Source organism: Leucoraja erinacea, chromosome 7 (genome assembly GCF_028641065.1).
Source record: "Leucoraja erinacea ecotype New England chromosome 7, Leri_hhj_1, whole genome shotgun sequence".
NCBI classification, from domain to species: domain Eukaryota; kingdom Metazoa; phylum Chordata; class Chondrichthyes; order Rajiformes; family Rajidae; genus Leucoraja; species Leucoraja erinaceus.
Window position 1 is genome coordinate 68,491,089 of NC_073383.1, and position 17,409 is coordinate 68,508,497.

The following is a 17,409-nucleotide window of genomic DNA, read 5'->3' on the forward strand; positions in this document are numbered from 1 at the left end:
TTTTCGCAACATAAAATTAGATTAAAGCCACCCCAAGAAGCAAGATTATATGTAAAATATATGACTTAACCTTTGCTTTGTCCTGTTTTTGCGATCCGTCACGTTGTAGGCGTTGAGGGCGTTAGAACTCGCCTTTTACTTTAATCCAACTATCAAATTGTCCAGCGATTTAAAAAAAAAAAAAAAAAAAAAAAATTAAACGGGAACGGAAGCCCAATCGATTTTTCTTCATCGACTAGCAGCCCGAGGAAATCCCTCTCCGACAAGCGATACAAACCTGCATTTTAATCCTGACCCCCCCCCCCCCCCCCCCCAAAGACGCCAAAGTTGCGCACACAGCCCGTGACAGATCTGCAGTGCCGCTGAAAGTAGGTTTTATAACATCGCTAGTTAAAGGGTCCAAGATTGACTGCCTCTTTCCATTTCGCCTTACGTTAACTGCATCCAACAGCCGTCCAATTCTCTGGCATGGAGAGGCAGATATTAGTGATGTAAAATAAGTATTTTTAAAGTTCTGTCTTGGATCACAAATAACAGCTTGGTCCCCAAGATCCATGTTTTTGATTTGTATTAATTTTCCAGAATATTTAGTCTTGTCTGACAGAGATTAGAGTACCGTGTGCAGTTCTGGTCACACAGCTATATGTCATTGTTGGGAAAGGTGCAGAAAAGATTCACCAAGATGTTACCTGGTCTTCCATGCCTGAGTTACTGAGATCCTGTGAGAAGCTGAATAGGCTGTGGCGTTTTCATTAATGTAGGAGGCTGAGAAGTACACAAAACTATGAGGAACACGAATAAAGTCTTTTCTCCAGATTATAAAACTCATGGGCATGTGTTTAAGATGGGAAGAGATTTAAAAGAGATCTTGGGAACAAACTGCCAGAGAAAGTAGTAGAAGCTGATCCAATTACGGCTTTAAAAAGACATTTGAACAGATATATGGATAAGAAGGGTTGAGAGAGACATGGGTCAAATGCAGGCTATTGGGTTTAGCCCATAATGCCAACTTGGTCAGCATGGATAAGTTAAGCTGAAGAGCTTGTTTCTCTGTTGCGTGGTTGCATAACTGTTGAAAGACACAAAGCGCTCGAGTAACTCAGTGGGCCATGCAGCATCTCTGGGTGATGTTACGTGACGAGACCCTTCTTCAGTGAGCAAACGTCTGAAGAAGAATCAACCCGAAATGTCACCCATTCCTTCTCTCCAGACATGCTGCCCGGCCTGTTGAGTTACTACAGCATTTTGTATATTTTCTTCGGTGTAAACCAGTATCTGCAGTTCATTCCTATGCGTAACTGATGTTTTCCTCAAGTCCATCTCATGTTTTTTTTTTTTAATTAATGCGTATCTACTGAAGCACATTCCCACTTGTTTCTCTGCGGAAATGGGGATGATAGAGAAGTAAAGTTATGATTGCAGCTTTTTATAAAGTTCCGAAGTTGAAATTCTTGGTTTAGTATGGCACAATAGAAATCTCCACTTCCGAATCAATCCCTGACGAACCTTACCTTTAAATGCATCGTAGGCTGATTGATAAGAGTTGTAATTACAATTCAATCAGTTAGTTCAATTAGTTAATTAACTTAGCTACCTATTCAGAAAATTCTGAAGATTATGCACAGTGGAATGATTTTTCATGACTCAAGATTGCTGTTCCTTGAAATTGGATGATTAAGATTTCATATTTAGAATGAACAATATTTCAGTAGAAATGATGGGGCAAATGTAATAAATTTGCTTGTGTTTCAAGTTTATTTTTATATCATGGGTAAACAACGTTTTATGTTTTATTTTTAAATGGAGTTGCACTTTTTGCTTCATCGAAGTGATCGTTCTTGATGCTTCTGTGCTTAAGTAATATTCCTTGTTCAGAAGTGTAATTTAATTACTTTAAATTAACACTTGTTAATTTCATGAGCTTCTTGTGACATTATTACTTTGCTTTGAACAGGTTGAATGTAATTTTTGCAAAATTCGATGAAGTTCAGAAATCTGGAAATATGGTTCTTCCTTCTGCAACTGGTGAGTAATTTGGACTCGTACTTTTCATCTCTTTTTGGAATGTTAAAGAAATCTTTGAGGTTTTAGATTGCAGCTGTTTATTTTGTTTTCCTTGTGCCTGGACCTGATAGTTGTTGTTTGGACAAATTCAGACTTGTTGAAACCTGGAGAAGGGTTTTGATACAGTTGTGCTTAATTGATTAGGCAGAGCAAAGCTGAATTTTAATTTTGAAAATGGTGCGACAGGAATGTTTTGTTTTTAGCGTTAAGTAACATGAACTCTTGCGATTTAGCAACTGATGCTGGGTGGAAGGAATGTTAACTGTTTTTGACGGCTATTGCCTTTTTAGGTTGTAATCGGTATTTTTTTTTAAATGACGTGAATGAAACATTGTGTTAGTCATTTCCAATTCATTCTGGCATTTCCTCTGATATTGTACTTTATTTCAAATTATGGTATTGCTTTCACTGCTTTTTATTGCTATGCCAAACCATTTTTTTGTAAGTTAACGTGTGCATTAGAATTAAATTATTAATTTAGATTTAAATTATATGTTTTTTAATTGTTTGTTATGTGTAGTGTATACAATGTAGAATTTGCTGGCCATCTTTTCATTTCTTGAAGGATGATCAATATTTAGCCAATTAGGCAATATCCATGGAGTGACATAATGTTCATGTTTGAAGTCGATGACTTTTTGTTAAAACTGCAAATTATATATTTTTACTAATGCCCTAGAATATTAGTATACCCCACATTTATCTCGCTATCTGCCATGTCCATCCTCTTAGTAAATACAGATGCAAAGCTCTTCTTCAGAATCACATCTATATCCTCTGACTCCAAGTATAAATTCCCTCATTTGTCCTTGAATGATCCCACTCTTGTTTTTAATATATGAATACAATGCCACTGCCGTGGGCCTCCTATTTCCCTGCTTGTGTCCTGTCCTTCTTGCTTTCTATTCCTTGAAGGTTCTGTCTGATTTCATCTTCCTGCGTCAGGCATTAATAAAGTGGAAAGGACCAGTGTGATAGTTGTATTGGGGCTGACCTGTGCTGTACCGGCTCTTTACTTTACCTAGGTTGGAATAATTTGCTGAGTATTACTAGACAAACCTTCTGCTCCTGGTTAGAATTTGATAATCACTAGTTTGAAGTTTAATTTTTGGCGGTCATTGGATTGTGCTTGATAGGATCATGGTTAAGGGTTGGTTTTGATTTTGTGCTCAAACAGGTCTCTAGTTGGCAAAATATTTTGGCAGAGATTCTATGTTTGCGTTTGGTGACTTATGGCAGGCTGCAGAGCTGAAAGCCAGCCTGTCAATCAAAGTAATTGTGTATGAGGAAATGCATTTGGATGTGTTTAGAAGGCTAAGAAAATATTGAAGATAGACACAAAATGCTGGAGTAACTGCGGGACAGGCAGCATCTCTGGAGAGAAGGAATGGGTGACGTTTCGGGTCGAGACCCTTCTTCAGACTCATTGAGAAAATATTGGGTTAAAAAGTAATTAAAAAAAGTAAACGAGGAATATCATTATAAGCCTCCTTGATGGGTGTCAAGAGGTTCTTTCCAATGCAGATAATGTTCAGCAAAAGCTTGTTAGAAATATCAAGGAGAAACTGACCTAAAATGCTATTTGTTTTCTGGATCAATCCAAGCTTTTTTAAAATCATCAGTAGATGTTTGAAGGAAATCTCAGGAGCCAGGTTAATGTGAAAAAAAGCTTTCACTGGGAATTTCTCTAACCTTGAAGCTCGAGGCTTTAACTTTATATGTGACGTCTCTGAGGTCAGAAAAGATTACCCTCTCTTGAAACTGAATCCTTTGAATTCAGAACCTACTCTGTACTGCATAGCATGTGTGCATATTAGATGGTAGGCTTCTGGTGACTATGACTGCTGGAGAAGGTACAAATATAATTGAGATGTGTAAGTTTAAAATCTGTGCATGATTTACTGCAAATAATTTATGTTGTGAATTCAAATGAATCGAAAAAAAAAACACAATTTGAATCTGAAATATTGTTTATACTGCAAGAATTTTGAACATTAACTGTAAATCTGAGGCTGTGCTGTTCAATGTTCGCAGTTGGCAGCAACAAAAGTGTGTTCTTTATATTGAATGGACGGTTGAAATTTAAAAAAATCTGTACAGTTTTTATGTGAATATATTAAAATCGGGGTCCCAACATTACCCAAACGAGTCAATAATTTGAAGGTACAAACTGTTCATCACAGTATTGTTTGGCCAATTATTGTTTTGGTGGCTGTTGGTGAAAATTATGCTGTATTATGTAATGCAGCAATTTTGTTCTTGTCTTATGTTGTTTCTGTACTTCAGTGCAGTGGCACATCACATTTTATTTGATGTTTGTTCTGTGAAGTTGAAATTAAATATACCTTTTGTAGGTGACTCGTTCCCATCTTAGATTACTTAGATTATTTCCTTGTAATTGATTGTGTTTATACAAATTATCTCAATTATCAGATTCTATGCTCTTCCTCAAATCATTAGGATAATACAAATACTGAAGAAGTGAGGAATGGTTAATTTTGGCGGTTCCTTAGTGTAGTATTTTACTTTTAAAAGCTTTTTGTGCACATGTTAATACAGCATCTTATTTGCATTGAAAGATGAAAATCCTTCTCAGGGCTTGTACTTTTAAGGTTGGAGGTATTAAAGCTTGACCTTAAGTGCAGGTTTCAAATTGCCAGTTTAGTTTTATAATGTATCTGTGCTTGCTAATAACATGGACATTTGTAAATAATTGATTGATTTGTGTTTTTTACCCATTCCAAAATCTACATTCGTTGTCTGATTTTGTGTTTTAACATTAAATTAAGTTTGTTCTTTTGAATAACAGAATTTTGCATAAAAGTATTAATTTGAAGATTTTTTGTTCTGAAATTCTGTTAAGATGACCCATTTATAGACGACAGGATGAGGACAAAATGAGACATTGGTTGCCAGGCAATCATTTGTAGCCAAGTGTCCTCATCTTCTGGGAGAGTCGGGGTCAACAAATGTAATGTACTTATTGAACTGACATTTAATATGGCAGCAGCTGGCGCAGATTTGACTTTCTGCGGCCTGTAAAATTGCCATCTGCTTCATTTATTGATGTGTGTGAAAAAGACTATTCTAGGGAAATTAGGTTTTGTGTGCTTTCTTTCCTACACTGAAGCATTAGTAATATTTCCCGTATTAAATGGTCCAGCCAGGTCTATGTCCCCTTGTTTAAACATCATATTTTTTTTTCAGGATTATCTAGGTAGTATTTCGGCAGTTGTTGAATAAATGCAGGATGAATAAATCATAATGATAGGGTGGGTGGAAGTATTAAAGCTCAATTATAGAATGGAGCATTATTTTTCATGTAAGGAGGGGTAAAATTAGCATTCTAAAGGATAAGGTAATGTGCTATTTCCATTGTCCAAAAAAACAATTGAAGGATACAACCTCTGCTTAAATCGATGCATGGGAAAAATAATTATTTGAAATTGGCAAAGAAACTAAGTTTCCTTTGATGCAGAAATCACTGCAGAATATAACAAATGGATGGGATGTTTGGAGCATGTTGAGCTAGTTGTATTTTGATATCAATATTTTAACCTGCCTTTCTGAGATATCCTTCATATGTGGTAATTTTTGGAAAAGTGATTTGGATTGCTGCACAAAAACTTGGTGCTGGCATTTATCTCTAAAAAGACTTGAGGAAACTCTCTAGGAAATAATAGATTCTAGTGATCTTATCCATTGTAAATTATTACATTTTGTTAAGGAAAAGGATATCGTCTATAGAACATTGGAAAAGAGTAGTGGGAGCCAATGATGCTTTGCCATTGGATATTAAAGTAATCAATAAAATAGTAATTGATTGCTAGGGTTAATCAACATCTTCATTAGCATACAATTTTTGTATGTTGTCAGAAGAAAAACTACATAGACCCTTATTTTTGTGTAGAATTTTCCAGAATTATTTTTTGATGTCAGCAAAGGAAGCGATATACTGTTTCATCTTGATTAATACAGGCGTCAGAAGTTATGGGGAGAAGCCAGGAGAATGGGGTTAGGAGGGAGATGGAGCAGCCATGATTGAATGGCGGAGTGGACTTGATGGGCCGAATGGCAGAATTCTACTCCTATCTATTCAAGTTCAAGTTCAAGTGAGTTTATTGTCATGTGTCCCTGATAGGACAATGAAATTCTTGCTTTGCTTCAGCACAACAGAACATAGTAGGCATTGACTACAAAACAGATCAGTGTGTCCATATATCATTATATAAATATATACACACATGAATAAATAAACTGATAAAATGCAAATAACAAATAATGGACTATAAATGTTCATAGTTTTGTCCGAGCCAAGTTTAATAGCCTGATGGCTGTAGGGAAGTAGCTATTCCTGAACCTGGTCATTGCAGTCTTCAGGCTCCTGTACCTTCTACCTGAAGGTAGCAGGGAGATGAGTGTGTGGCCAGGATGGTGTGGGTCCTTGATGATACTGCCAGTCTTTTTAAGGCAGCGACTGCTATAGATACCCTCGAAGGAAGGGAGGTCAGAGCCGATGATGGACTGGGCAGTGTTTACTACTCTTTGTAGTCATTTCCTCTCCAGGGCGCTCAAGTTGCTGAACCAAGCCAGCATGCTCTCTACTGTGCACCTGTAGAAGTTAGAGAGAGTCTTCTGATCATCAGCTGGGTTTGTTTTCGGACTTTGAAAGTTGAGACCGCAGCAGTTGGTGTAATATCTATAGTCCTGTGATTTCATTGTTCTTTTTAACTCTTTCATTACTTCCATAATTAAACATCCCAGTGCACTAATGGTCAATCTCTGAAAACGTCTTCAGCTTTTGTAAATACCTGCATTTCAGCATGTCTCCATTCTGTTCCTCTTGGGCATCCGTGATTTTTATTGCTTAACAATTGGCGGCCATATTTTCAGCTGCATAAACCTCAAATTCTTGAATGTAGTCAGTGAGTCTTTTCCCTTTTAACATGCTCTTAAATGTCTTCACCTAGTGCAAACTGTCTTCATTGGTTTAGTACTTCTAGGTGTGTGTCAAGTTGCAAATGTGAACTCCTGATCCTGGATAAGGAGGGTTAAGTACTCTTTCATGTGAAAGATTGTTCTTGTGTTTTACATTTCAGCTTGCTTTTTATGCGCGATAGTTTCGGCCATGCAGAATAAACAGATTGCTACAACCACATGTTAATAACTACAATAAAGGGCCTGTCCCATTTAACTGATTGTTTGGGCGACTACAGACGACTGCCGCAAAATTTTCAACATGTTGAACATTTTTCAGCGGCAGTAGCGACAATATTTGTTGTTGTGGGTGCTGTCGTAGGTTGTCGCCATGTGTCATAGGTGAATTCCATTAAAATTAGTCCCTGGCAGTCGCCTAAGTGGGGCAGGTCCTTAAGAGAAGATACTCTATTTCATAGGTTGCCACCCAGTCCTCACATTTTGAATACTATACAATGGTTTTTAAAAAAGCCAAACTTTGACTGCTGTTTTGCAAAGTATCTTAAAAGCCCTAAGCTTGGTCTGAATAATTTAAAAGTTAATAATCTGTAGTATGTTTATAATTTAAAATCTGTCTGGATTATGTTTTTAAATCTGCATAATTTTTATCACTTTGCAAATTCTTTATTGTAGTTAAACATGTTAAAATAGAATGTAAAAAGTATGTGACTTCCTCAAAGTTAATGACATTTTTAATATAAATGTTTCAAGGTAGACCTTTCTATACTTGCTCCTACATAAACATTCAAATATCTAGTTCTGTTTTATCCTGCTGAATTAATTTGCATCATAAAATAACATCTCATTGTTTTTGTGCATTTCTTTATTTATGAGTGAAATAAAGATTGGTTTGAATATTTAAATAAAGCAAAGTTTATCTGCAAGCACAAGATGCTTCGTGGAATCAACATTGGAATTCAAAAGATCTCCAGGTTGCTTGAAAGAAAGATAGATTACGTGATTGGAACTCCTTGGGTCAGGTCCGGCATCAATTATGGATAAGGTTGCGTATATTTGCACCACAGATGGGTGGACTAGATTTCTGATGGGTTTCCATAGACAGGAGATGCCTAACAGTTGTTATTAAATGTGTAATGTTAGCCTGACTGTTGTAGACTAATTCCGTTTCCTTGCAATCTGTTATTTGATCTCATAATTTTCAAGCAAGCTACATAACTGGGTATGTACAAATCATACAAATGTTTCCAGGATGTAATCATAGCTAAATTTAGAAAATGTACAGATAAAATGGATATTTCCACTAAATCAATAAGCAACAGCAGTGAAGAAATAAAATCTAATTTTGGGATAATCAACATGTACCCCAAGAAATTATAAATTTATAGAAGTCAGCGATTCATTTGCACTGAAATAATATTTACAGTTGTAGCCAATATAGTATGAGATAGCATAATGAGTCTTGGCTTTAGAACAGATTTGACAAGGGACAATAAAATTGTATCAGATATAGGGAGCTAAATTGGGTGGGGTTGCCACCCTCTAATGAGGCTGAAAGTTAATCCAAAATCTTTACTGGTTTCAGAGGGTCTCCATGTTAGCGGCCAGTATGTGTTCATTGATATCGGAAGCTTGGCGAACCATCAGAGGAGCAGGTCACAATGGCAGACGGAGCATATTTTAGTCCCTGCCCTCACAGGCGAGGCTGAACAGCTTTTTATTGATTAACACCCTCCGGACAAGCTAAAGGCATACAATGACAGTAGTGAAATATGCATGCCGAATCAGCACCAGAAAACAAAACGTATCAGCACCAGAAAACACCCCATGTTTGACACCATTGCACATCTTAAAGGATTTCTTCTCTTTCATATTTAGCTTTGCTGTTTGTGACAAAGGGAATTGGCAAAGTTAAGGCAGTAGATGTTGTCTATATTGAATTTAGTAAGGCTTTTGACAAACTCCCCTCATGGTAGGTTGATCCAGAACACTTAAGATGCATTGGATACATGGTGACTTGGTAGTTTGGATTCGGAATGAGCTTACCCATAGAAGACCCTGGAAATCTATGACCCTGGAAATCTGTGACCAGTTCCGCAGGGATCAGTGCTGAGACCTCGGTTACAGAGTCATACAGTACAGAAACTAGTCCCTTGGCCCAATGACCCATTGAGTCTTAATTGCCTGCATTTGGCCCACATTCCTTCAAACCTATTCTATCATGTATCTGTCCTAAATTCGTAATTCCTCATTACATGTACCCACTGACCTCTGTAGAGAAAGTGGCTGCACAAGTTCTTATTGAGTTTTCCCCTCTCACCAAGTACTATTCTTTACTCTTCTTCGAATTTCTATGAAGGGAATTGCACTCAGTAGCTTTGGCAGCAGGGAAATTTCCTCAGTGCTTAAACTGCCTGGCAATTATATAAGGCAATATACAATTCATCTCTGTTTATGGCATTTTTCTTGCAGCTACCGTTTGGAGAAAATTGCAGCAAATTTGAAACTCTTGGTTTTAAAACCATATTGGTATTTAGTGAAAATAAGCTTTTCGAAGATGTGCAGTCAGCTAGGTCAATACTGGGAAATGTTTTATTCACACAAATCAGTCAGAACCTGTGTCCAGAAATGATCAGGTATAATTGGTGTCAGCAACCTGACCTGGGACGTCTCCGAGCCATTTAATGAAATGATTTGTTCTGAAATAAAATCTGAAGCTCAAGATACTAATATGATTCAGGTGATCTGGCTATTTTATTTATATTTCTTACATTTTGATACTTTTGATTCTCACACATTGCCTCTTAAGGCTTTCAGATAAGCTTGTAGAATCTACCTATAGTTGAGCCTCTGTAGTGCCCTATCACTGAATCCCAGAACAATTTCAAGGCAGTGTCATGATGTGGCTTAAAAAAAAAAAGAAGATTTTCGAGTGCCAATATACTGAAAGGTGTGGGTGTGGAATGTCAATTAATGTGTACAGATGACTACTTTAAAATCCATTACTGTAAAAATACATTGTTAGATAATGACTTGCTAATACATCATACACTTTAAACACTTTTCAAAAACTGCAAATTGTATGGCAAATGCAGCACTTTCTACCAAACACTGAATGCAGTTTAGGAAGCTCGTGATTGAATGGCATTGGCAGCCCAATGGCGCAACTGGTGGAACCACTGTCTCACAGTGCTAAAGTCCGGGTTCTGGTTCCGGTGGTGCTGCGAGTCGGATGCCTTGCCTGCAGCGGGTTCGTTGTTTCGACTTTTTTTGTTTTTTTAACATGTCCAAAAGTATGTTTTCGTGTTGCTCTGTATGTCTTGTGTGGAGGGTGGTGGGGAGGAATAGGGGGAAACCATTTTTCAGGCACCTACCTCGACGGAGAGGCAACTTTCTTCCTAGTCGCTTCTTTGCTCCCCTCCTCGCGGCCTTACAGCTGGTTTGATGTGGCCTTTCCCAGAGTCGGGGCCCAGAGCTTCAGCGGCTGCGCTGCGGGGACTTTAACATTTTGGACCCCGGGGGTCGCCAGAGAAGCGCTCCGACTGCTGGCCTGCGGCCTACAACATCCTGGAGCCTCGGTCTGAGAAGCTCCTGGCGGCAGGCATGGAGTGGACCTTCCACCGTGGAATGGGCGATCCCTCGCCGGGGGCGCCGGAGAGGAGCTCCGAGCTCTGGCCTGGGGCCTACAACATCTGGAAGCCACGGTCTCCAGTAAGGATGTGGCCGAATTGGGAGCTCCGGGCCGCGAGGTGTGAGCGACCTGTCCCGACGTCGGCATCCCGACCAGTGGGCCTGAACATCGGGCTGTCCGTAGCGGCGACTACGGAGGGTCAGGGCCACGACCATGGGTGAACAAGGGAGGAGGAGGACTGTCTGAACTGTATTGCCTTCCACTACAGTGCGGAATGCTGTGGTGGATGCCTGTGTTAAATTATGTTGTATATTGTGTCCTTTTTTTAATTGTAACGCTGCATGGTAAATTCATTTCACTGCACCTTATGGTGCATGTGATGAATACATTTGAACTTGACCCTTGGGTGCTGTCTGTGTGGAGTTTGCATTTCTCCTTGTGACCAAATGTGTTTTATCCGGATGCTCTGGGTTTCTTCCACTTCACAAAGATATGCGGGTGTGTAGGTTATTTGTCCTCTGTCAAAATTGCCCTTGGTGTGTAAGGAGTGGATGTGAAAGTGGGATAACATAAAACTATTGTAAACGGGTGATCGTTGGTCGGAGTGAAGTCGGTGGGCCGAAAGGCCTGTTTCCAGGCTGTATCTCTAAAATTAAAAAAAAAAATGTTGAGTGTGGAGCAAGCAGGAGACTGGAAAGTGTAGCACCCGAGGAGCTTTTGGAAAATTTCTTCTCCATTTCATGAAGAAATATTGGATGAATATTTTGCATTGGCCATATGGTAATTCCATGGTTTGTGAAACTTCAACCTTAAACTTTGCAGACTATTTTCCACTACTTCAATATAAGCAACACTTGGTGGATGGCTTGTGAAGAAAGTGGAAGTAAAGGGCTTGTCCCACTTGCATGCGATTGCGTGCGTTTGACGCGCCCAAACGGAAGCGGAGTTCGCGCGTGACGTCATTGGCGTCATGCTAACCAATCAGCTGGGCAGAAGGCGGGTCGACTGAATTTGGGCGTCGCACGGCGTCGGGCGATGGAGTCATCATGCAACGCCATGCCGTGTGGTGATGTCATCGAGCAACGTCATGGGCTAGGCATACGACGTCGAGACGCTGGGTACGGCGTCAAGACTGCGTACGGCCGCAATGCGCCTGCGTGCCGACAGGTCGTTGGCGCGCGAAGATTTCAGCCATTGCCAGAATTTCGGAGCCCTGCGCGATGTTGGGACCAGCCCCGCACAACTCCGTGCTTCTAAGTGGGACCGGCCCCGTGCGGCCATACGGTGCCCATACGCCTCAAGCGACCACGAGGTCGCGTAATTTGCGAGCCAAGGCAGATGGGTGGGTGAAATGTGGATGATTATGTACCTGCAATAGCTTGGGAGATATTGAATGTGGCAAATGTGAGGATGTGCAGGAAGAAGTAGGTATGAATGAAGGAAATGTATGCTTGCAAAGTGAAAAGGATAAGGTTGGCTAAGTTGATGGAATGAGCAAGGTGTTACGTAACCAAAATAAGAAAGGCTGTCTCGAGGTGTGCCTAACATTTGTGTAATCAGTTATAACAGTGAATATAACTGCAGTATCATTGGAAGGATGATGGGACCAGCAGAGGGAAGCAGACCACTTTGTGTAGGAAATAACTGCAGATGCTGTTTTAATTCGAAGGTAGACACAAAATGCTGGAGTATCTCAGCGGGACACGCAGCATCTCTAGAGAGAAGGAATGGGTGACGTTTTGGGTCGAGACCCTTCTGCAGTCTGAAGTGTCTCAACCCGAAACATCACCCATTCCTTCTCTCCAGAGATGCTGTCTGTCCTGCTGAGTTACTCCAGCATTTGGTGTCTACCAGACCACATGCCTTTCACGGTTGACTCTATTTTCTTTGCATGACAGCCAAAATTACTCTGTCAGACTATTTCAGTTTAAGTTTTAAGGGATTTTGTGAATACCTGACGTACTTCAGTGTCATCAATATTTCTGTAGAGCAGCTTATGCCAGACTTGGAGGTGTGTGTTATTGCCACTGGTGTTTCCTACGCTCATTCAGGATTTGTATCATTTTGCTATTTAAATGTGATTTTTGCCTTTTAATGGACAGGCAAATCAGCTATTATAGGATAAACTATCTTAATTACCAATGACAGCTGTGTGTGGTTGTGAGTGTAGCCTTATATTTCTTAATTTCTCCTCTGGTAAGATGATTGTGATGATCTTAATCTAAACTAGAAATCAGTTAATATTTGTTTTGCCTGGGATTTCTGTAACTGGGATGCACACATTCTGATTTATTCGATGTTCCATCTCCAGATGTTTTATTATTTAACTTGCAAACATTGCTTCCATAAATTGTTTATTCTCACACACTTCTGTTTTGCTCTGTGAGGAATTGATTAGGGGTCAAAAACTTAATGCCCTCCTCATCTGCCACAAATGATGCCATGGCATGTACTGACCGTATGATTTTATAAATGTGTTTAATTGTGGCTTTAACAGTATAGTTGCTTATGGCTCTGTCATTAATATGTTTAGAAGATAGAGGCAAAATGTCCCAGAGGTGATATTTGAGCTAATTTTGATCATTAACCTGCAGCTGTGCTTCAGTGATTCATTTACCTTTGTATTATATTAAATAGCATTTGGTTTTACACTTGTACAGTATCTACATTTTCTCATTTGTTACAATTTTAATTTCCTAACTCTTGACCCTTCTATGTTTGATTATTTTGCCTTTAACCGTTTACTCTCAAACTACATTGTAAAAAAATATTTCCCTTAGCTTAGAAATTCTTCATTTTACTTTTATATTTTTTCTCTAATCTAATATAAAATAGATATAGCCGAGATATTCTGGCTGGAAAGAAGAAAACAATCCTTAATCTGAGATGGCATGGTTGTGGTTGTGGCGTTTTCTGTTCGTAGGTAGAAATGTTCTAAAATCCTAATTTTCGAATGCGTTGAAGTACTGCGCTAAATTTACTTATCATAAGGTCATAAAGTAAAATGATTAAAGCATGTTCACAACCAATAAAATGGTTTAATTTGAAAACCATTTCACCACACCCACCAAAGATTTTTTTTAAAAATGGAAATGAATTTTTGCTTTAAATTATTAATTGTTCACATCATTTGTTCTGTTCACAGCAATTAAATGCTTAAATTATTTTTGGTAGTTGAATCTTCAGAAACTTAGATGACAATGCAGTTGAGAGCTATCTCTGGAATTGTGATTGTGGGCTCCTCAAAAGGATTGAGTCATGCTATTTCACCCCCTGAGCTCATCTTGTTTATACAGAACCATTCCAAACAGGGTGACTAAGAATTGTATTATGTACATTTTCTAACTTTTGCATATACTACATTCATTTTTGTGCAAAACTAAAATAACTGCATTCCTTACAAAAATATTTATTTAAGCAGTGCTATAAATTGATAACAATTGCAGTGTAGCACTAACATTTGATTTCCAGCTTGATGTTTCATTGTTCAAGTTTGATTATTAACAACGATGAAATGGGTTTGCTTTCCAGAAAAGGCATTCTTACTGTTTGTGTTTTGAGATGATAGAGATATTTTGAAGATCAGCAGGTCAAAAACAAACAGCTGAGAAACGAGCACAAGTATATTCTGGAGAGTAATTTTGATTATCTGATTTAGGATTACAGTTGGTGTATCTTTTAATAGCAAGTTACTGTGAATTTCATGGTCTGAGTGGTTTGTCATTGCTGTTTTTGAATTGCTTTCCAAATTTGTTACTGGATTACAATTATTACAATTATAAATAGTGTTACAGAAATGTCATATTGTTAAGCATGAGAAATGTAAAATCAATTGTTGTCCTCCAAGCATCTGAATCTTATATTAACAAGAAACTAAGCTTGTAGCTATACATTTTCACCCAATGCATAAGAAAAAACATTATTTCTTGTATTATTGAATACACCAATTTATTAAGATACAGATAATTATCTTAAAAGCAATCTTGTATTAAAGGATACGTGTTATTATGATGGATAGATTATTCTTGTCAGTAGATTGTGTTATTTTCCATTTGCCCTTCTTGCTGCATGGTAAAGGTGCCTGATTCATTGTGCATTGAGAAATATTGCTCTTTTTGTCATGATTCACAAACATCTTTCCATAAAAATTCTCAAATGGTGAATGTATATAGTCACTATAATAAATATTGGTTATAAGCAAACAGGTCTCTAATGTTGGTCAGAAGGCTGTGGAATAGATAATAAAGCCTGCATTTTATTTGTCAATGGAAATTGATGACGGCTGTTCAAGCAGTCTTGCCGATGTCTCCCACGAGATTTTTCAGTCAGACGCTAGCTGTGTGTTTTGATAACAACAGAGATTGACTTTCCTCTTTCTGACGGTAACATTGCCATAAAGATTTGAAAAATTGCCTTGTCCGCTGCATTTTCGAGCCCTGCTGGAACTTTGTGCAATTTTTTGTGATTTTCTTTTTTGCGGGGATATATACATCTTGATGTTCAGTGGACATTGTGTGTTGTCAATTGTGCATCATAGCATGAGTGACCATCTGGATTGATTACAATTTGAAACTGGAGTGGTGACTACAATTGTTAAATGAAGTGAAAATGAGAAGAATAATCTGCAGAAAATTGTGTGCTTGTAAGTGAATGTTCTTTATTGTAGCTGGTTGTGTAAACTAAAAATGAAGAAAACATGGTGCTTTAAAGAGTGAACAATTAAAATGTTCTATCTTTCCATCTTTCACATGTTTTGAAAATAGAACGGGGTCATTGGATAATACATCAGTGATGTCCAATCATGAAATCCATCCTATTAATTAGAATGTCGTGATGGCTTTTTAACGAAGCATAATTTGAAATGCCAATTTAAAGGATTTTTTTTTTAATATGCAGATAAAAATTTTGACGATGAAGAATCTGTGGATGGTAACAGGCCCTCATCGGCCAGCTCCACTTCTTCAAAAGCCCAAGTTTCACGACGTCCTATTGTTGCGAGTACAAGTCGTAGACCGGCTTCATCTGCAGCTAGCTGGAAAAATACAACAGGTAACTGAATAAAACTTTTGTGTTCTTCTAAAATTTGCTTTGGGATGACTGAAAACATAAGTAGAATGTACAGCAAAAGAAATATAATATACATTCCAACAAGTTAATTTATCCACCAGATGACTTGAATCATTCTAATTCCATTTTCTCACCATGTTCCCATATTTTCCCCTTTTGTTGTTTACTTATCCAGTCAAATTCTGTGGATGATATTTCTAGTTAGCAGTATAAGAAATTCCATTGTGAAATAAAATACAAGTTTTCACTTTAGTTTCACAAAGAAATGCAGTTCCTGAAGTATTTCATATTGACAATGTTTCCAAAAATATGAGACTTGCTTGGAGCTGAAATTCTATGTCCTCAAAAGTCAGCACTTCTCTCTTGCTTTGAATGACATGAACACTCTGTGGTTAATCTCCTTGTTGATAGTTGATAGTTTGTCTTTTTAATAATTAAATAAAGAAGGTGGACTTTGGGAAAAGGTGCTACTTCAGAAATTTAGATTGGAAGCATGGAATTATTGTTATAAATTGCAACTGCTTTTCAATCATCTCAGACTTGAATTCAAATGTATATTATGTATAGACTTCAAAATGTTATTAGCATTGCAAAATCTTTTATGTTTATTACCAATTAAAACTCTTTTTTTTTATGTCTTAAAATTGAAGTGCACAGAAATTAAAAGTGATTGCATAATATCTCATTTGGCTTAATAAAGCACTAATTGCTATGGGCAAATACATTATTTTCATTTAATTGTGCACTTAAGTGTACATCAGTGATAGTCTGCATGTATCTAAGGCCAGCAGCACCTCTCAAAATAATCTTAAAATATCTAGAAATTAGCTCGTTTTATGTGCCACCCATTTTCCATTAGCAAGATGATGAACTGCCAGAATGTTGGCCCGACGTCTGGAATAATGCTTCTGAATCTCCAGAAGTGGGAAATCATTGCATCATTGATTAAAGGCAGTGTTCTGACTTGAGTATGACATTGAGGTTTCTGATGGGGACATATTTGGATCACTTGTGATTGTCTCGAAGGAGACAAAAAAAATTGCATATAAATGAGCAAAAAACAAAAGGGTGGAAGAACTTGGCGGATCAGGATGCATCTGTGGAGGGAATGGACAGACAATGTTTCGGGTCTGGACCTTTCTTTCGACTGATGTAGTAGGAGGGAGAAAGCTGGAATGGAGAGGTGGGGTGAGGCAATGCTGAGGAATGCTGACAGGCTCGAGGTGAGCACCTGTCCTTTCACCTATCTCTTCCATCGCAACAGCTTTCCAAGTGGGAGGTTCACATGCTTCTCTTCCACCTCATCTATTGCATTCTGGTCTCCCGATTTGTCCTCCTTTACGCCGGTAGACTAGATGGCAATTTCGCCAAACATATGTCCTGTCCACCAAGCTGGAGCTAATAATAATAATAATAATAATGCATTTTATTTGCTGCCGCCTTTCTGGACACACAAGGACACCTTACAGGACATAAAATCACAATACATTTATCAATATTAAAATCAAGTTGATTAAAAACAAAAAAAAAAAAAAAATACACAAAACATTTTAAGTCATTAAAATCGGGGTGAACATGGTGGAAGTTATGTCGGGTATGCTAATCTAAACAGGTGTGTTTTGAGTTGTGATTTGAATTGATCGATAGTGTCCAGGTGACGGATGGGAGGTGGGAGAGTGTTCCAGAGACGTGGGGCAGAGCAGCTGAAGGCT

The 17,409-nt window shown here is 38.2% G+C and overlaps 1 protein-coding gene across 1 annotated transcript in view; it reads left to right on the plus strand.

The window, feature by feature from the left end:
- Nucleotides 1-17,409, plus strand: part of clasp1a (cytoplasmic linker associated protein 1a) — a 181,659-nt gene that overhangs the window by 53,411 nt on the left and 110,839 nt on the right. Inside the window, exons 8-9 of the mRNA XM_055638729.1 lie at nt 1,955-2,025; nt 15,527-15,679. Of these exons, the coding sequence (XP_055494704.1) occupies nt 1,955-2,025; nt 15,527-15,679 (224 nt within the window). The remainder of the gene's footprint in view (nt 1-1,954; nt 2,026-15,526; nt 15,680-17,409) is intronic.